This window comes from Musca autumnalis, unplaced genomic scaffold (assembly GCF_047663935.1).
Source record: "Musca autumnalis isolate F117 unplaced genomic scaffold, ASM4766393v1 scaffold_3, whole genome shotgun sequence".
NCBI classification, from domain to species: Eukaryota; Metazoa; Arthropoda; class Insecta; order Diptera; family Muscidae; genus Musca; species Musca autumnalis.
Window position 1 is genome coordinate 192478805 of NW_027411866.1, and position 22202 is coordinate 192501006.

The window sequence follows — 22202 nt, forward strand, 5'->3', positions numbered from 1 at the left end:
ATTGACGCAAAGATTTTTGTGACCTATCTTGCATTTTTACAGCCGTTATATCTCCTAATGTGAAGTTTGACCGCGATTTATTTAAAAAACCCTCCAGCGATTTTTTCTTGTTTTTGGATTTTTCTCATCTATGAGCATTGCTGTTTCAGAATCCTCAAAAACTTGCCAGTTGTAAACGGTTAGTTAAGGCGCATCGAACATGACATTGTTTTATAAGGAGACAATACATTGTCCCAATTTGAACTTCTATATCTCAAAAAAAAAAATCATACAAGTCAATCTTGTAGAGAATTTTCACAGATACAGCATTTGCTCTAATTACATTTCTTGTGGTTTCCGAGCAAAATCGTAGAAACCTAAAAACACCCTAAAAATGTGAACTTTTATTAATTTTTTTTTTTGTTTTTTGATTTTTCTCATCTATGAACATTAGGGTGGGGAGATTCGAACACCACCACGGGCGTCTGGATTTTCTGATTATTGGGATTGTTCTGAGCAAAAAAGTCCACTAGACCATATGTCTACGGTGAAAATCGAGCCCCCGGATTTTGACTTGAAGTTTTTTTTTCAAGGTTTTTTGGATTTTTTGGCATATATGTAACAGTCAAACCACTAAGATTTTCTATCCAACACAAACACACAAATTGTAGCCAAGACAATAATTAAGAACTCTTTAGTACATAGCAAAAGCATTGGAACGCTCCTTCAGGCAGTTATGGCCCCGAGAATGTGCACATTTTTCGGAAAATATCGATAAATTACACTGTGCTACACTGTGCTTTTGGAGATGAAAGCCCTTGGTGAGTGTACTAAGAACGCAAAAGGAAATTTTCAGGATAGGTCAAGTTTCTGAGCTATGGTTTGGCCAAAATGTCCTTGAAAAAAATTTCAAGTCAAAATCCGGCGGCTCGATTTTCACCGTAGACATATGGTCTAGTGGACTTTTTTGATCAGTACAATCCCAAGAATCAGAAACTCCAGGCGCCCACCATCACTTTTTGCCTTCCATACAAATCGACCCGGCCTAATGAACATTGTAGTTTCAGAATTCGCAAAAACTTTCCAGGTATAAGCTCCTTTCATTTAAAATTGGTTCAAAAGCACAATGGTCTGCTTACTGTGATTGTGGGGTTAAATTTTAACAAAAGATAATTGTAATAACTCATGAATGCTCGTTCTCAGACGATGTCTATAAATAACCATGGAATTATGTTGGAGGTACTTGTTTCATTTTTGATTTTTGAATTGATAGCAACGATGGGCCTTACTACGTCAATATAATAACAGTAACACGGCATTTTGTACTTTTCAGTGAAAATTGAAAACAAAATAATAACAATAATTCTATTGTTTTCGTTATTCTAAATACACTCCCATAAAAAAAGTTTATCTTACCTGTAATGATTGCAAACTTTGATGCAATTGTTCAGCAGAAGTGGCACCTAAAAGTAAACACTGTACAGGTTCATGTTTCAGCGACCAGGCAATGGATAGCTGGGATGGGGTACATCCCAATTTTTCGGCCAATGCAGCTAAATCCTTTAGACGATCACAATGGCGGCGACCTTCTTCCATGCGTTCCTTATTCCAACTACCCTGAGGCGATAAGGCAGCCTGAAATACACAAATTTTTCAAAACAATTACTTTAATTAGATAATATGTTCGCCACGACACACTTACATTCCTATTGACTTCATCTTCAGTCCATGAATAACTGTGACTTTTTGTTTTAAATGAGCCTTTTGGTAAAAATATCTTTTCACCATTTTGTGCTTCACTTAAGGCCATCGACAGTGGACCCCAGGCCATAAGGCCAACACCAATTTTGTTATACATTTCTGGTAAATAAAGCTCACATTTTTCGCGGCAGAACATGTGGTATTCAGATTGTTCCACAATGGGTGTGATACAATTAAACTGACGGCAGTTTGTGTAGGCCTCCATAATTTCCACCTGAGACCAACGGGCAGTGCCCCAGTACATGGCCCAGCCCTGTTGGATAACATAGTTCATGGCACGTACAATTTCTGTGGAATGTGTTTTCGTGTAAAGCAAAAACAAAAAGAGAAGCGAAACATAATTTTTATTAAATCGATTTTGTTATGGTCAATTGGGGAGATTGTTTTTTTTTTGCGGGGGGAATCGTACCTTCCATTGGACACATAGCATCCGCTTTATGTATGATCACAATATCAATGTATTGCAATTGCAAACGTTGTAAGCTTGCTTTTACGGATTCTATAATATGCTTTCGTGAAAGGCCACGTTCCTCTGATCTGTAAAAAGATGTTAGAAAAAAAGACAAGTGCAAAGATGAAATTATTGTTGTTGGTGTGAATGCTGCACTGGTGTCGCCCGATGAATGTAAATTAAATTACCTTAGAAACTACAACTAGACTAAAGATAATTTAATTTAATGTGCACAATAGTGTGTTTAAACTCACTTCAATTAATTTCCAAACTATTGAGATTTAGTTAAGATTTTTGAAGAAAATGATTGACTTTAACTTACTTGGTACTCCAATAGACTTTTGTGGTAATAACATAAGCGGTTCTCTTCCAACCGGTTCGCTGTAAAATTTTACCAATCTCCGTCTCCGAATGGGCTTCCGATATATCGAAGAGATTTATACCACTCTCAATGGCCAGCTTGAGTATGGCTTCGGCTTGATCCTCGCTGACGCCCGGTGAAAATACCGGCCATGTGCCTAAGCCTACATTGCTGACCCGCAAACCGCTCTTACCCAAATTCTTGTAACGTAAGCCAGGCGTTGGTGTTGAGCCCGGCCGTAACGGTAGAGCTGGATTTGAGCCCAAACTCAGAGAACGGCCTGTTGATATCGTGGTTGTGGACAAGGGAATAGTAAGAAACATTTTCCAAATGAGTTAATTTCATAAAAATTCTTTTTTCAACAATTTCAACACAAAACACAACATTAACACAATAAATTGAAGAATAAAATTGGTTTCTTCAATTTTCAATTTTTTTCTAACGTGCGTCTAAGACAAGAACAAGAAGAAAACAAACTAACAATGCGTAAGCAACTAAAAACAAAACTAAAGAAAAAATAATGACTTTTGGGCAATAGAAGGAATTGTATGAGAAAAACAAGTGTTGTTTTTGTTTTTTTTTTCGTTGTATGTGTTTGCGTTTTTTGGTTAGATTAAAATTAGTCAACTTCGGTTATAGAAAGAAAAGGGAGAAGGAAGAAATACATAAATAACACCAAAGTATGTACAGTGGTTACATGATAAAGTGAATTGTTGATGTGTTTGATTTTGTGTTTAATTTTTTTATATTTTATTTTGTATATTTTATATTTTTGTATTTTATATTTGTATACCCTCAGCATTTTTGTTAACGAGGGTATATACACTTTCATACGAGCAAAATGTGCCTCATCGAAATAATGGTTTTAGAACCCAAGATTGTTTGGTCGAAATCCGTTTCAGACAATTTAGAGTCTATTTAGCAATGTCCGTCCGTCTGTCTGGCTGGAGTCCACTCCTTCCGGTACCTCCCCCAAAAAAGTTCGAAAATGTTCGGGAAATTTGTATGTACGATAACTCTTGAAGGGTGTAACTGATTTCGTCCATACTTTGCACATCGTGAAATGTCTACCAGACTTAGATGGGGTTTCAATATGGATTCAATCGGGTACCTCCCACACAAAATTTCGGATGAGTTCAGTTTAGGACCAGCTTTCGAATCACTTTGATTTTTCTTGTAACTAATGGTATTCACTACCCCCATACAACGGTACAAGTTTCATCAGGGGCCAGTCGTTACTTCCTAAGAAAAAAACCTGAAACGTACCAAAAAACCCTATGACCTGCGTTTGTAGTGGTTGGAGCGTAAGATAGCTATCGAACGGATTTGCGGATTCGGTCCATATTTTGGGCTTCGTAATATTTTGTTCAAGCTTGTTTTCAGTTCTACCTACTACTTCAGGTACCTCCCCACAAATGTTCAAATATGATCGGAAAAATTGTGCGCACCATAACTTTTGAAGGGAGTGACCGATTTGGTTCATACTTTATACATACTAATACATCTATCAGATATAGATCAGATCCGAATATGGACTATATTTGTCCACTCCTTCTGGCACTTCGCACACAAAATTTCGGATGGTTTACTTTAAGACCTGCTCTTGAATCACTTTGATTTTTGTTGAAGCAATTTGCATTCGCTGCTTCCATTATGACGGTGAAAGTTTTTTCCAGGAGCAAATCTATACTTCTTGAGAAAACAGCCCGAAAGGTGTATAAAACCCCCTATAACACCATATGTAGTGGCTGGAGAGCACAATAACTCTCGAGCTGATTAACCGATTTGGTCCAAAACTTGCCTTGTCCAGAGATGTAACGCGGTGGATATTTATTTTTTTATAAAAGCTTATTAATGAGAGAACAAATTCAGAAATAAGGGTTTATACACAAAGGAGAAAACAATTTGAAGTGAAGTAAAAATATGATTATAGAAAATATTTATAAAACAGATAATTCAAACGTATGTGATTGAAAAAAGATTTAAAACAAAATTACAAAGTTATTTAACAATGAAGTTCAGAGTGTCACAACACCCCCTCTTTACGAACTTGCTAGTTTGTAAACATATCATAAACGATGTGAAAACCTTCATGGGCCCTTCGCGTTTCTGATTCCTGGGATTGAACTGAGCAAAAAAGTCCACTGGGCCATATATCTACCTTTGAAATCGAGCCTCCCGATTTTGTTTTTTATTGACGTTTTTTGTATATTTTGGCATATAACAGCCAAACCATTGAGATTTTCGATCCAACACCAATACAAAAATTGTAGACAAGACAGTAATTAAGAACAAATGCCTAAGTTATAGTGGTTTAAGTCTGAAAACCCCCCTCAAAAAAACTATAACTGAATTTCTCATAATTTTCAAAAATATTTAAACAAATAATAACTTGTTCTAAAGATATTATTCACCCCTTTAAAAGGAAGAAGGATCACTAGAAATCCGTTGTGAAAAAAAGAAGATATGTCCGTTTAAATTTGAAAATTTAAGAAACCCAGATTTTCACTACTTTGACCGTTATAAAAAAATGAAACGAAGTGACCCCAACGAACTAAAGGCATTGTCGTTGTCCATGGATCACAACACGATAAAATTTTGCATCAGAACACTTGAATATTTTTCTGGTCAACTTTTGTAGCACAGTGTCATTTATCGACATTTTTCGAAAAGTTTGCACCTTCTCAAGGCCAAAACTGCCTGAAGGAGCGTTCCAATGCTTTTGACATGTATTAGAGAGTTCTTAATTACTGTCTTGGCTACAATATTTGCATTTGTGTTGGATCGAAAATCTCAATGGTTTGGCTGTTATGTGCCAATATATACAAAAAACGTCAATAAAAAACTTAAAGTCAAAATCGGGAGGCTCGATTTTCACGGTAGATATATGGTCCAGTGGACTTTTTTGCTCAGTTCAATCCCAGGAATCAGACACGCGAAGGGCTCATTAAGGTTTTTTCCTCCCACACAAATCGCCCCACCCTACTGTTGATATATGTTGAATTTTTATTATTCCTTTGGAAATATAATCTCGGATGAAGTGATACTTCACGTCAATATGTTTTGATCTTTTACTGCCTGAATTCTGCGCTATACCAATACATCCGTTATTGTCTTGATATATTGTAATAGGCGTATTTTCATTTAGCACTTTTAAATCTGTAAGGATACCCGTTATCCAAACTGCTTCTGAAACTGCATTACTTAGAGCAATGTATTCCGCTTCGCTGGAAGACGTTGCAAATATTGTTTATTTTTTACTGTTCCATGATACGGTACAACCAAATACATTGAAAACAAATCCGCTTACAGATTTACGGTCCGTACTATCAAATGCCCAATCGGCATCTGCGAACCCAACAAGTTCTTCATCACTTAAATTACCTTGATAAACCAAGTGGAAGTCTTTAGTCCCTTTAATATCGTTTTAACGCAGGCAAATGTATAGCACTTGGACTGTTTTGAAATCTACCCATATATGATTTTTGATAACGTATGTCGAACGCTTAGCATTAAATAGATTAAGCTTCCCAGCATTTCAGGATATGGTTTATCCGTTAAATCTTGGGTTTCTTTTGGTAGAATCAACGCTTTTGCCATTGGAGTTTTTGTAGGATTGCATTCTGTCATCGAAAAATTTTCAAGGATCTTTTCAATGTGATTTTTCTGGTTCAGCTTCATTACACCCCTAGTGCTGTCATATGCAATCTTCGTTCCCAAGTAGTATTGTAAGGGTCCACAACCGGACATTTTGAATGATGCACGCAGATCAGATTTTATTTTACCTTCTCTATTACTTGTATATCTTCTCCCGCAATTAACACATCGTCCACATAGAGTAGCAAATACAGAACAGAGTTGCCTTGGAACATTGTGTAAAGACACGAATCATGCAAAGATTTTTTGAAACCAAGTTGGAGTAAGAAATCGTTCAATTTGTCGTTCCAGCATCTTGGGCTCTGTTTAAGTCCATAAAGCGATTTTCGTAATTTACATACTTGATTTCGAGGAGCATTTAAGCCGTCAGGAACTTCCATAAAATTTTCTTCATTTAAATCTCCGTAAGGAAATGCAGCTTTTACGTCCAGCTGGTGTATATGCAAATGTCTCTTAACGCTTACCGCAAATATTATTCGAATTGTACTAAGTTTCGCTACCGGTGAATACGTTTCTTTATAGTCAATCCCAGCTCTCTGAAGGAAGCCTTTCGCTACTAATCTAGCCTTATAGCAAACTGGATTACCATTTGCGTCCCCTTTAGTACTTTCTGATTGTTTGGTCGTGGGACCAAATCCCAAACCCGATTATATTCAATAGAATCAAGCTCATCCTTCACAGCCCTCATTCAATTGTCTTTAATGGAATCATTCATGATTTCTCCATATGTTTTAGGTTCCAACATACATTGAGAAATTGCGGAATTTGCATTACCTGTTATGTAGCCCAACAATTTCGCTCCTAATTTTTGACTTTTTCTCGGTTCAGGGTGGGTAGACTTCCCTTCATTTTCGTTGATAGTATGTATTATCTTCGTCGTTGGTAGTATTAATTTCATCGATATCGCTATCATTTTGAGCTGAAAGCAATTCGTCATCGGAATTACTCTCATTATTATTGACATTTTCACCACGAACGACATTTCTCACACATTCCTCCTCTTGCTCGTTACTGTGTGATCTTATAAGTAATTGAGGAATTTCTACTTCCTGAGTCTGTTGCAAATAAGGAAAACAACTTTCATCAAAACGAAGATCTCTTGCAAAAATTATGTTTCGGTTCTTAGGATTCCACAATCGGTATCCGTTACATGTATAACCCATCATTACCATTTCCTCCAACTTTGAATCCAGTTTCTTTCTTTTAGCTTAGGAACCCACACAAATGCTTTACATACAAAAACACGTAGTGTTGAAACATTAGGCTTATACTTGTACCAAATTTCCACAGGCGTTTTTTATCTGAAAGAGGTTTGCAAGGGCTTCTGTTTATAACATATGTTGCCGTTAATGCAGATTCACCCCATAATTCTTTCGGAGTACCAGATTCAATTAACATACTTCTTACTTTTTCAACCAATGTACGATTAAATTTCTCAGCAACTCCATTTTGCTGGGGAGTATAGGAAACCGTATTTTCAATCTGGATTCCTTTTCTCTTAAAATTTCCTTCGCTTTGGTTGAAAGATATTCTGTGCCCTGGTCGGCAGTTATTGTAGATATTGAGACACCATGCATTCGACAAATTTGTCAAATCCATCGGATTTTCTTTTCAGTAGGTATATGAATGCGAAATGGCTATTATCATCGATGAAGCTTACGAAGTACCTGTGACCATCCCATGTTTGGGGATCAATTGGTTCACAAATATCAGTGTGAATTCTTTCAAGAATTCGACTGGATTTTGGACGACTTCCTTTAAAAGGATACCCTGCTTACCTTGAATGCATACATTACATATGCCAACAGGCGCCACAGTTTCCACACCATCGACCATTTTATGTCGGAGAAGTTCTTCAAGACTACCATCAATAGGGTGACCTATTCTTGAGTGCCACAATTTTCCAATATCTGTTGTACTTAAACTTGTATTTGCCTCATGTTCTATTCTTATCTGCAATTCGTACAAACTTCCTTTCTTGAGTGCTGTCATGATAACTTTAACATCCTTCTTTATTAGAGCAACATTTTTGGAAAATTCAAAGCTTATTCCATATTCAGTTAGTTTTGGTACAGATAACAAGTTATCCCGAAGTCCTTTAACATATAAAACATCCTTCATAGTGATCGTCAAATCTTTCCAATATCCCCTGATTGTGCCTTTCTTGTAACCCAAAAGCTTTTCCGTGTCTTTTGCAACACATATGGTAATGGATTCGTTCATATTATGAAGATCATTGAAACTGCAATCCGATTTACACATGTGATCCGTCGATCCAGAATCTATTTTGAATGTTAAAATTTGGGACTTATCCTTAATTTTCTTACCATCAGGAATGGTTGACATAAAACATATTGAATTTAATGTCAACGCTGAATTAGCTTTTCCGTTTTCCAAACGAACGCGGCAATTCTTCTGTTTATGGCCCTTTTCTTACATCGGAAGCACACACCAAGGAATTTCTTTGATTTCTTCTCTCCACTAAATGCAGACGACTTTGAAGTATCCACGTCACAACGATCTTGCCTTTTTGATTCATCTGCCAATAGCCTATTTCAATTGACATGTCTTCTTCCTTCATATTTTCCAACGCGGCCACTACCGGGTCAAAGGCTTCTAGTAATGTGACAAAAAGTTGGGCAACGGCATCTCTTTCATCCACGTTTACTCCAGATGTCTTCAATTTTCGTATAAGTTCATCAAAAACAAGTAAATGTTTCTGAAAATCATCAGCAGGCTTCATTCATAACAGCGCTAACTGCTTCCTTACCAATGTCTGACTTGTAACCGACTTCTTAGCAAATGTATTTTGCAGAGCAGACCACATCTCCTTCGCTGTTTTCTTATCGTCTGCTATTAGGCTGATAATAGTTGTCTTAGCCTTTTTATCCTTCTTAGAGAATGATGCAGCTAAGTTTGGTTCGGCGGGCGGAGTATTCTCCATGGCATCCAACGAATCCAGATACATCCATACTCGATAACTCGAGTCAAAATGAGTACCACGGAATTGTAAGATTTCGTGGGTAGACTCTTGCTTGGTATCGCCCATAACCTCTTATAATCTTCTTACAGAGATGTAACGCGGTGGATATTTATTTTTCTTATAAAGGTTTATTAATGAAAGAACAAATTCAGAAAAAAAGGTTTATACACGAAGGAGAAAACATTTTGAAGTGAAGTAAAAATATAATTGCAGAAAATATGTATAAAAAAGACAATTCAAACGTATGTGATTGAAAAAAAAGATTTAAAAAATTACAAAGTTATTTAAAAATGGAGTTCAGTGTGTCGCAACAGTTTCAGTCAAATGTCTCTAAAATGGTGTGCACGATATCTCTTGAACAGGGCAACCAATATGATCCAAACTTTGGATTTCCTAATATTTTGTCTAAATTTAGTTTATCTCGGCCGGTATCGGTCCTCTCCTTAGGGTACCACCCCCACAAAAGTTCAACATTTGTGTCTAAGTGCAGTTTATCGTCTGAAAATCCTTTGGAAATGTATACTGTTCGTTGTGGTCCTGTTTACAGCGATATTATGTGTTCGTAAATAAGTCCATGCTTTCCTGGTCCAAAAGTTATTTGATGACCCACTGAAATGATATTCCAAAAAACTTCCAAAATAAACAAAATTCAGAAAAGTCTCTAAACACATTCGATCTGTCCGTATATGAAAATTTCAGTTCACATAGGCTTAGGGTATATCTCTGTCTGCAAAGCCTTTTTACTTGTTTATTTTATATTTTTTATTATATATTTTTAAATTTTATATTTTATGTTTTATATTTTACATTTTAAATGTTACATTTTATATTTTATATTTAATATTGAATATTTATATTTTTTATATTTTATATTTTTTGTTTTTTATTTTATATTTTGTTTCTGTTTCACTTTTACTTTATGCGGTAACTACTGTACATTATAAACATAAAACAATATGTCATTGTGTGTATGGCAGAAGTAATGTAAAATGTAACGAAAAAGATAGAGTTAGTATGTTTTTATGATTGTTATTACCTTTACTTGTTTTTTTGAGGCGAAAGAAATATGATTAATTATAATACAGAAATGACATACACTTGTACAAACTAGAGGTTATATAGCAACGTTATATACTTGCACGATAAAATATAATAACGAAATGAATTGTTGATTGTTTCAACAATTGGAAAAAGGAAATAACTAGCCAATCAATAGTCTCTGTGGATTTCTCATTGTGTTTATTGTACACATATAGTTAGTCTACGTGTTTCGTCGATTGATTGAAGTTTCAATGACCCGTTTTGTGGTTACATGCAATGCCACATTAATATCACTTTTAACACGCCATATTGTAGATAAATACCAGAAATTGTAACACAATTAAATGGACTAACTACCTGATACTTGTTGTAAAGGGAAATTAAATTCCATAACATAACACAAAAATTACACTTGAGTTTTCTAAAAAATAAGTCAACTAAATGGACTTACTACCTGATACTTGTTGTACAAAGACAAAGTAGAGAATTTCAAAGGGAAGTTAAATTCCATAACCTAACACAAAAATTGCACTTGAGTTTAAAAAAAAATAAGTCAAATTGGTTTATGAAAGGGACGGGAAGATAGGTATCATTCAACACCATGAATGGTTTTATGGATCCTAACCTGGACCTTTCTCAAACTCACGTTAAGGAATTGCCCCACTTGTTACCTTCGAAAAATGGAAACTTTTTTATTAGCTTAATTTGAAGTATAGGTGGCAAGTCTTCTTGTCTTTATTATACCCTACACCACTATGTGTTAGTGCATTTGTATGTAACATACAAAAGGAAGCGAGATAGACCCATAGTTCCTTCTAGGGATATACATAGAATCACTTTCTGAGTCGATTTATGCATGTCCGTCCGTCCGTCCGTTCGCAACATACAGGTCGCATTTGTTGACCGATTTCGCTGAAAATTGGGGAACACCTTTTTTTTAGCTTTCGGAAGATCAAGTTCGAAGATGGGCTATATCGGTCCAAGTTTTGGTATAGCCCCCATATAACGGTACCTCCCGATTTAAGGTATTTTAAGGATCTTAGCCGCATTTGTTGCCCAAACCAGCTGAAATTTTACATTTGTCAAGATAGGTCCACGGTTCGGTATAGTCCCCATATAACGATACCTCCCGATTTAAGGTATTTTATGGATCTTAGCCACATTTTCTGCCCAAACTAGCTGAAATTTTACATTTGAGGTTCTCAATGGCCGCGAAATTGCTCCACTAAAAATTTTCAAGATAGGTCCACGGTTCGGTATAGTCCCCATATAACGATACCTCCCGATTTAAGGTATTTTAGGGATCTTAGCCACATTTTTTGCTTGAACTAGCTGAAATTTTACATATGTGGTTCACAGTGGCCACGAAATTTCGACACTTAAAATTGTTAAGATAGGTCCATGTTTTTTTGTAGCCCCCATATAACAGTACCTCCCGATTTTAGGTATTTAAACGATTTTCCCCAAATATGGTTCCAATTTGCCATTTGGAGTTTAATGAGTTCAAAAAATTTACTTTAATGTTTGTTTTGGGTTATTAAAAAACTTCTCCACCAAGAATTATGGACATACATATGTCCACGTTTTGATATAGCCCCGATTTTTGGTATAGCTTCCATATTAAAGTACCGCTAGATTTTAGGCACTCTGCAGTTTTTATATACTTTTTATACCCTACACCACTATGTGATAAGGGGTATTATGTGTTAGTGCATTTGTAGGTAACATACAAAAGGAAGCGAGATAGACCTATAGTTCCTTCTAGGGATATACATAAAATCACTTTCTGAGTCGATTTATGCATATCCGTCCGTCCGTTCGCAACGTACAGGTCGCATTTGTTGTCCGATTTTGCTGAAAATTGGGGAATATCATTTTTTTAGCCGTCGGAAGAACGCTATTTATTTTGGTGAGAATCGGTTCAGATTTGAATATAGCTCCCATATATATATTTTCGGCCGATTTCGCGTATTTGCTGCACCAAACACTCTATATAAGCCCGATTTCAATGATATTTGGAGTGTGTGACTGAATTCGGTCTGGAAATAAATGTGCCAAATTATATCGAAATCGGTTAAGATCTGGATATAGATCCGATTTATATTTTACATATTCACAGTGGTGTAGGGTATCATATAGTCGGCCCCGCCCGACTTTGATCCTTTCCTTAATGTTTTTTTTTTTTAATTTTGCCGGAAAACTGCTTATTTTTGTACAATATTTTTCAGACCGTTGTAAATATTAGTCAAATTAAAGCCTGTTTTATAAAAAAATCGATAATGCCAGAAAAATAAAATATTTATTTCTTTATATTTACAGGTAAGAATTCCCTCACACCATTGCAAATGACCTTTGTGACTACTTGCTGTTAAAGGTAAGAAATCCACTTGCCAAAAGTATATATGTACGTACAAACATCGTTATTTTTTTTGTTAGTCCTTTGTGAATTAGTAATGAATGAAAAATGTTTAGTTATTCTGGCTTTTTTTTGCACAAATTTAAATAAAAATTCCATAATTATTATTATTAGCACAACAACACAACACAAAGTTAACCAAATATTCGGTAATTATAACTAACGACAACAAAAACTCTCAATAAAAATATTCAAACAATTTAATTACACAAAACCATGAAATAAAGTTCAACAACAAACAATTACAAAAAAAATCATCAAACCACACAATAGGAGGTTTTCCGACCAACAACTATATGTATATAAACCAACAACAAAAGTATTTATAACTAAACGACTAAGTTAAATCATCGTCTCTGACGGACGACCGAACAAATTATACAAGAACAACAACAAACCAACGTAGAAATCCAAAGCAATATTTTAAATACAAGAAATACAAAAACAGGAAACACAGTTTTGAAAAAAGTGATTGTTTAAAGTTTTGATACCGAAATCAAGATGACCGCCCGTACCACTGAACTCCTCCATGCAATCGAGTGATGCTATTGGGGCTCGACACCTGTAATGAAAATAAAAGGAAAGAGTAGAATGTTAGATAAAGTGTTGACTGTAAACAAAGTTAAAGAAAACTTGGAATAGTTGCATTAAACGAATAGGTGGGGTTTTGTTTGCTGAAAAGGAAGTTATTTGAAAACTTGTTGGGAATGGGTTAAATATTTCAAAGTTGTTTATTTAACAAAAAGTTTGATATGTAGTTTAAGATTTTCTTTATAATTTGAGTCGATGACATCTTTATGGAATCATTTCAGGCAGGTCTGGAAGAAAGAAAATCAAAGGATACTGAAACAAATGCAAGAGGAAAGGAATTTTTGAACCTTTGTTACGATCATGGCTTGGTGATATTAAATGGTATGACAAAAGGAGATGAAATGGGAGAATTCACATTTGTAAGCACAGTCGGCACTTCAGTCAATGACATCTGCGCCGTCTCACAGGAGCTGTTGGCGAAAGTACACTCTTTTCAAGTTAGAGATAAAATATGGTCAGATCACATGCCTATAGTATTCTCAATGACTTTAAAACAGAATAAAACCCCAGAAGGGGAAAACACTCTGCTTCCAAAGTTAAAATGGGATGATAGTAAACGCGCTCAATACGAAAATAATATAACAAATATTCTTGCAAACAAACAAGAAGCTCCCAGTACTTTAATTTAAAAAAACGGAAAAGTGGTTCAATTCTTCTTGCTATTATGCAAGGAAAAAATCGTTTGAATACCTCCATAAATTCAGAAAAAATCCCAGTGCTGAAAACCGAAAAAAATACATGCATATTAACAAACGATACAAGGAAGTTTGTCGCAATGCAAAAATTCACTACAATAACGCCATGGAAAGAAAGATAGACAATGTAAAAGATTCCAGAGATTGGTGGAAAATAGTAAGGGAGTTAAGAAATGAGGAAAAAAGTTGCAATATACCAATACAAGCTGATGATTTGAAGAACTACTTTCACAGCCTACTAAATCAAAACCAAACTTCAACAGACATACAATACGCACACATGTATTTTACAAATGAAGACTTAGACAAGCAAATTAGCTTGGCAGAGGTTAAAAGTGCTTTAAAAAAAGCAAAGTTAAATAAAGCCCCAGGAGAAGATCGTATTCCATACGAATTTTACAAATATGCAACTGATGGCCTGTTACAACAAATAACATGGATCTGTAACGATCTTTTCCAAAGAGGAGAAATTGATACTACGTTTTTTAAGTGTGTTATATATCCAATTTTCAAAAAAGGTGACAAACATCAACCCCAAAACTACCGTGGTATTTCTTTTATGAACTGTCTACCGAAGATAATGATGTCTATTATTAACTCCAGATTGACAAATTGGTGCGAAAAGCATAAAAAGATAAACGAATATCAGGCTGGGTTTAGGAGAAATTACTCTACAGCAGATAACATATTCAACTTATCATCAATAGTTCATCTAAACTGGTACCAAAACAAAAAAACTTACGCATTTTTCGTAGATTTCAAAGCTGCATTTGACCGAGTTGCACGAAAATCTATGATATACAAATTGAATAACATTGGGGTCTCAACGAAAGTTGTAAAATTCATTGAAAAAATATACGAAAAAACTACTTTTTCGGTGTGGACAGGAAAGGAGCTTTCAGAAGATTTTGACACAAACACCGGTGTAAAACAAGGCTGCTTATTATCTCCTCTTTTGTTTGCTCTATACCTCAATGATTTACACGAATTCATTGGCGGAGGCACTTTTATAGATGAACAGAACATACGACTTCTCATGTATGCTGACGATATCGTCATATTAGCAGACGAAATAGATGTGTTACAAGGAATGATTAATAAACTAGAGAAGTATTGTATATTATGGAATATGGAACTTAATATGGAAAAATCAAAAATTATGGTATTTAGAAAAGGAGGAAAGGTATCCAAGAAAGAAAAATGGTTATATAACGGAAACGAGATTTCTATTACATCCGAATATTCGTACCTAGGATTGACATTCACGCCTAAACTATCCCACAGAAAGCAGATACAAATGCTTTCTTTCCAAACCAAATGTATCTCTGAAAACAAAATGGAAACTATTTCTAGCAGTATGCAGAGCAATTCAATCATACGGGTCACAAATATGGGGATTTACACATTTCGATGAAACCGATAAACTCACACTTTTCTTCCTAAAAAAGGTATTAAAAATGCCAAGTTTTACCCCCACGTACATTCTCCTGTTAGAAACTGGTGTCGAAAGTGGTCATCTTTTTACTTTCAACAACCATATGAAATATATAATGCGTATTTTGTACGAGTATAATGATGATAGGCTTCCAAAAATATTGGCGAAAAAAGTTATGTCATACGAGATATACTGGAAAAATCAACTAAATAACTTAACGGATAAACACAACATATCAAATTTCTCTCCACATCTATCTAAACTGAATTGGAGGCAAAATACACAATGTCTTCTGCAAAACATGCGTACAACTTTAATGAATGAAGCACTATCGAAAGCAAATAACTCACACCGATTATACAGTAAATTAGAACCTTCCCTTGGTGAATCGTTCTTCATGGACCATGTGACACAGGATGATATTATGTGGATACTTAAAGCTAGAAGTGGTATGATAGCACTTAACTCAAATAGATATCAAATAGATGCAAACCCAAGATGTTCAATGTGCAATACACAGGAAAATGAAGACATACAGCATTTTCTAGGTCGTTGCCCAGCACTAAAAGAATTTCGTCAAATGTTTTTTCAACAAACAGTAATTTATGAACCTGAATTAATAGATATACTAAATGGATATGTAATCAATTGGAAATGCTTAGCCAGTTATTTAAGAACTTGTTTACAATACAGAAATCAATTATTGTTAGAATTCAACTTGTAATTACTTACATTCAACACTGAAATCACTACTAATTAGTCAGAAAATGACAGACGACTCTAAGTCAATATATTTATATTTATATATTCTTAAAAAAAAAAAAAAATCTATATTGCAATGTAAAATTTCAAAAAATTAAACAATAAAGAATATTACTACTACTACTACTAATTTGAGCAATTTAACAAATTAAATGTTATGTGGATCCACATTTCGGTCACCCCGACTTAACTGTCTGCTGTATAACTGCTGCGAGCTCCTATGTTCCAACGACTCACCAAATCGAAGGTGATATCTGAAGTATCAACACGTTCGAAAACCTGTTAGGGATGTAGGATATTTCAAACAAATGTATTTCTAAATGGATGGGTGGATTTTTAATTATTTATCTTGGATTTGTTTAAAAATATTTTCAAAGAAGCCTGCATTTTTTAAATGTTTTTAAAGGAGGATTTTTTAAACATATTTTAAAGGAACCTGCTTTTTTTTAATATTTTAAGGGACCTGAATATTTCAAAATATTAGTTAGGGGGACTTGATTTTAAATAATTGTTTAAGAAGTCTGGAATTTGTTTTAAAACTATTATTTAGCGTGGATTTAAAAAAAAAATATTTTTTAGGGAGCCTCGAGTTTTTAAAATATTTGTAAGTGTTGTGAACCAATCCAAAATCCAAGCCCTCTACATGTCAATAGTAACAGTTTTAAAACATTTCTACACTTGTCATTGTGAATTTGTAGCTATTCGTCTTTTCTATTGTGATTGATCCGTTTAATTTGAAAATTAACTGACTAAATGAAACCATGTATAATGATTATACTGATACTATTGTGATACAACTAATTATTGTTCATAACTACTAAAAGACATAACTCTGTACTAGACATATTTGCCGATTCTCATAACCAGTACCTAAGAAGAATAAACATATGTACACTGAGGTGGCAGCCGCTGGCCGTTGGTTCTTCAGAGTCAATCCGGTACGAAAGAACCCGCTGCCGTGGGATCGTGGGAAAGCCGCACATTCGTCAATCATAAGAAAGCTGATTGGCCGGGTTTCAGAGAGCTCACCAAACACCGCTTCAGAGAACTGCCCAATCCTTCTGATGTTCGGGTAGCGGAAAGGACGTTCCGAGACATCATCACTGCTGCAGCCGCTCGCCATATCCCTGCTGGTCGAATACCGGAAGTAAGACCAAACTTCCCAGCAGAGGCGACGTGATTAGCAGATGAGCGTGATGAGCTTCGCCGAACCAACCCCAATGACCCCAGAGTAAGGGAGCTGACACTGGAAGTTAACAGGCTGGTCGGCGAGCACAAGTGGAGCAAGTGGTTAAATCATCTGAAGACTTGCAACATTGGAGCCGGTATAGGTGAATTGTGGGCAACGGTTGAGTCACTCTCGAACCCTGGAAGAAGGGAAGATAGGACCTCAGTCACGTTTGGCGACGTTACGTTGACTGACCCGAAGAGGTGCGCAAGTTATTTCAATCGACAGTTTGTCGAGCACCCCGAGAGTGACAGGGCGAAGGGAAGAGTATTACGTCGCATCAGATCTCTCCCTGCCAAGGAGGAAACACCACAGTTTACAATGGATGATGTTGCCAATGCCATCAGGAACGCTAAATCATCTAAAGCGTTGGGCCCTGATGGAATCTCCATGGTAATGCTGAAGCAGCTGGATGAGCCGGGAGTGGAGTATCTCACTAAAGTTCTCAACTTGTCGCTATCCACCCTCATTGTTCCCGAAGTCTGGAAAATGGGCAGGGTGGTCCCACTACGGAAGCCCGGCAAGGATGCCAGCAAAAGTGAATCGTACAGGCCGATTTTACTTTTGTCGCCCGTAGCAAAGACCCTTCAGACCTTAGTAGAACAGTGATGGTGGCGCTTGACTTATCAAAAGCCTTTGATACAGTCAGGCACTTCACGCTGTTTGAGGACATTGAGCAGACAACCATCCGGCCAAGCTTGAAACCTTGGATAGTCAATTATATGTGTGGACGCCAGTCGTACGTGGAGTTCAGGAACAAGAAGTCCAAACCCCGTAGAGTGAAACAGGGAGTTCCCCAAGGTGGGGTGATATCTCCGGAACAGTTTAACCTCTACCTCTCCAGTATTGCACGATTGCACGATCCTGGCGTCGGGTACCTATCCTGATGACATCTGTGAGAGACTGAACGACTATTTAACCGATCTTACCACCTTTTTCCATTCGAGGAATATGCAGATTTCCGCCACAAAATCTACAGCCACTCTGTTTACCACATGAATAGCGCAGTTTGGTCTTGAGTTGAATGTCATGGTCGACGGTAGCAGAATTCCGACCACAAACTGCCCTAAAATGTTAGGGGTCACATTCGACACTACATTCACGTCGTGCGCACACGCCACAGCTATCTGCGACAAGCTGAAAAGTAGGAACAAGCTCCTCAAGTCCCTAGCCGGCAGCACTTGGGGTGCAGATAAAGAAACCTTGTTGACCACATATAACGTGATAGATCGGTCTGTGGTAAGCTATGCGGCGCCAGTCTGGTCCCCGAGATTATGTGATACGAATTGGAAAAGGATTCAAACGTGCCAGAATGCCGCCCTGAGAACAGCAACAGGGTGCTTCCTCAAATCATCAGTGGACCATCTACATGAGGAGGCAAAGATTCTTCCACAAAAGCAACACAATGAGATGCTTTCGTTGCAGTACCTGCTTGGATGTTACCGTGTGGGCCATTCCAATCACCATCTTGTGGGTAGGCCCGGCACATACAGGCAGATCAGGAAGGATATCCATGCTCTAAAGGGAGAGGTCCAACGATACAGGAGAAAACCCCTAGATCAACAAGCGTATCAAGCTGGTTTAAATAGTATTCACACGGATGCAGTTGCCAAGGCCTTAAGCAGTTATAGTGTGAATAAAGTCCTCGAAATACATCCACCATCTACGTCAGCTGCCACGACAAACTAAAGTAGTTTGGCCCAACTACGCTCGGGATATTGCAGTCGCCTAAATTCTTATTGGGCGGAAAACGACCGCGCCGTGCAAGACATCTGCCCAGTTTGTGGCATGGGCCCGCACGACGCAAAACACCTTTTCAACTGCTCAGCCAATCCTACTCATCTAACTCCAGAGGAGCTGTGGTTAAATCCCATCGAAGCAGACACTTTCCTGGAACTGGAGATAGACCCAGAGCCAGATTGAACAAAAGAACGAACATACAAACATAAAAACAAACACTGTTACAACAACAACAAGAATAAAATTCAATAAAGTCGCTCAGTTGGTGATCTACAATCTAAAGGGTTACATAACCATTAGATAAGATCACACGGACTGATCTCCATACTAACACGTTATGTAACTATCAGATAAGATCATAATGAGACAAAAGTGCTCCCCCGGCATTCAACATCAATCCTCGCTTTGTTTTCCTATACAATCGACACCAGATTGTTATAGTTGTGGATTAAAAATATTTTTTAAGGTTTTTTAAGGAGCTTTGATTTTTTTTATTTCCTTTTTAATAAACCTGGATTTTTTTAAAAATTTTTAAGGAGTGTGGATTTTTAAAAATAATTTTTAAGACGACTTTTTTAAATTTTCAAAGGAGCGTGTTTTATTTAAGAAAGTTTTTACTCTTGATTTTTTGTAATATTTTTAGGAAGCTCTGTTTTTTAAAAATATTTTAAAAGAAAATCCACTTTTGTAATGCCCTTTTTGTATATTGACCCGCTATTTTGTTTTAACCAATACTCTAATAATCCATTTCGTATTAATCTTTCAAGTCATACTTGAACATGCTTTTGTTGGCAGTAGAAGATATAACCCCACCAACTTCTACTCCTTAGAAATTAAAATACTAAAATTTGTACAACATTTAAAATTTCCTCTTACAACAACATTAAATTTCTACATTAAAGATTACAACAGACTCAGTTAACTCTAGTCTTCGTTATTTGCACAACTCTTTACAATCAACAGGATTTTCACTTCTCATCATAAATCCCTTGTGTCAGCAAAGTTACAGGAAAGAAAAACGAAACAACGAGCAGCAGAAAAAAAACTGTTGAATATAAGCTGTTTAACAGGAATCCGCTTTGCTCAACATTTATTATGTAAATTAACTGCAAAATCTCTACAAAGTACAGAACAAAAAAAAAAAAAAAAAAAAAAAAATAAATAAAAAAAACACAATGAACAACTACATAGCCGGCATTATGAAAATTATTTACTTATTTTTTATGATTTTCTAGTGTACAACTACATAGATCCAACGTGGTTATTGTAGCTATGGAAGATATGCTGGTCTGTTTGTTTTTCAGCTGTTTGTAGAACGGCAGTCATACACATTTGTGGTAATACTTGATGTTATGATGTCCTAGATTTAAATATTATACCAGGAAATTATCCGCAGGACGAGTTATTTTGGTTTTTAACTGTCAAATAAGTGTAAATGTCGAAAATGTCATATACCTGTATTAAAAGTAGTAAATGTGTGACGTAGGGGATGGAAGATACCAAGGAACGGTCCTGACCGGTTTTAACATGGCAAAGCCCAGGATTTATCTTGGTCCCTCTTTCATCTCAAGTGGACACTGACCTCCCCGTGGTGTCACCTGGGGAACTGCCTTTAACACCCGTTAAAGGTAGTGAGCTAACATGTGCCGCGCGTTCACCCATAAGAACGTTAAAAACTTGGGTTTGGGCGTCGGGTAAGTAACCCTCCCCTAGAAAAAAACAGCCTACTATGAAAAAACGAAAGGAAAGAAAAACAAACATTGAAAAGTGGGATTACCAAGCAGGACTATAGGAAAAGTTTGGAGTTTCAATTAACTGACATAATTTCGCATATGCATTTATCTAATGAAGTGCGATATATATACTAGTTCCTAAGCTTTGCCTTCGTCTGCCACAAAAACAACATTCAATACGCCTGAAGATCGGCTTAACCACCCGTGAAACGTAGCGTAATGGTTGAATGCGTGGGACTTCGGTAGACTCCTAATTTTTCAATTTATATAATAGGTCTAATAAGCTCAACTCGAAAGAGAATTAATTAAATATCAATATAAATTACCTTCGCCTTAATAAGGCAAAATTAAAAAAAAAAACCTTTAAAGTTGACGAACCCCGCAAACGTTTTAAGGACCATGATCTGCGAATCTGCACCTGGAATGTTCGCACTCTTTATAGAGAAGGTGCAGTCTTCGCATTGGCAGACGTACTTGAAAAGTACAAGGCCGATATTACTGCCATACAGGAAATACGATGGATTGGGAAATGCGTCACAACAACACCTAAAGGTGACGCACTGTATTATAGCTGCCATGACGTAAAGCATGAGTTTGGTTATGGATTCGTAGTTAGTCGGAGGCTAAAACATCTGGTATCAAGCTTCACCCCAGTGAATGAAAGACTTGCTGCAATTCGAATAAACGCTAAATTCTTCAACATCAGCTTTATTTGCGCTCATGCTCCCACTGAAGAAAAGGACGAACAGACCAAAGATATATTTTACGAGCGCTTAGAAGAAACATATGACCGTTGCCCTGCCCATGACATTAAAATTATTCTAGGCGATTTAATGCCAAAATTGGAAAGGAGAATATCTTTGGCCCAACAGTCGGGAATTTCAGTCTCCGCAATGAAACATCTGATAATGGCATGAGGCTGATAGACTTCGCAGCTGCTAAAAACACGGTAGTTAGCAGTAACAGATTTAAGCATCTCGATATTCATAAGGGCAATTGACTGTCTCCAGATCAAAGAACAAGTAATCAAATTGATCATGTTGTGATAGATGGAAGACATTCATCGAGCGTGTTGGACGCACGATCGTTCCGAGGATCAAGCATAGATTCGGACCACTACCTTGTTGCAGCAAAGGTACGTATCCGTCTAAACGTTGCAAATAAAGGACGAACATTTACAATGCGGAATTTGGACATCGGTAAGCTGCAAACACAACAGATAGCCACAGCATATTCCACTCAATTAGCCCAATTGCTTAATGAAAGTACTCCTGGTCCCGATAACATAACAATGGCAAAATATTGACCACTTCATGCAAACAGCCGCAAAATCCATACTTGGATACCAGAGACCTCCACGAAGGAATTC

At 36.5% G+C, this 22202-nt stretch overlaps 1 protein-coding gene across 20 annotated transcripts in view; it reads right to left on the reverse strand.

Moving 5' to 3' along the window:
* The window catches only part of LOC141398634 (voltage-gated potassium channel subunit beta-2-like), a 726071-nt gene that overhangs the window by 11849 nt on the left and 692020 nt on the right, over nucleotides 1–22202 (reverse strand). For 15 of the 20 annotated variants that reach the window (XM_073976117.1, XM_073976116.1, XM_073976114.1 and 12 more), the window contains 5 exons: nucleotides 13141–13211; nucleotides 2514–2832; nucleotides 2150–2277; nucleotides 1682–2028; nucleotides 1396–1614 (listed from right to left, as the gene is read on the reverse strand). In XM_073976117.1, coding sequence (XP_073832218.1) covers nucleotides 1396–1614; nucleotides 1682–2028; nucleotides 2150–2277; nucleotides 2514–2832; nucleotides 13141–13211 — 1084 coding nt within the window. The remainder of the gene's footprint in view (nucleotides 1–1395; nucleotides 1615–1681; nucleotides 2029–2149; nucleotides 2278–2513; nucleotides 2833–13140; nucleotides 13212–22202) is intronic. The other 5 variants (XM_073976119.1, XM_073976118.1, XM_073976101.1 and 2 more) reach the window with 1 other exon arrangement.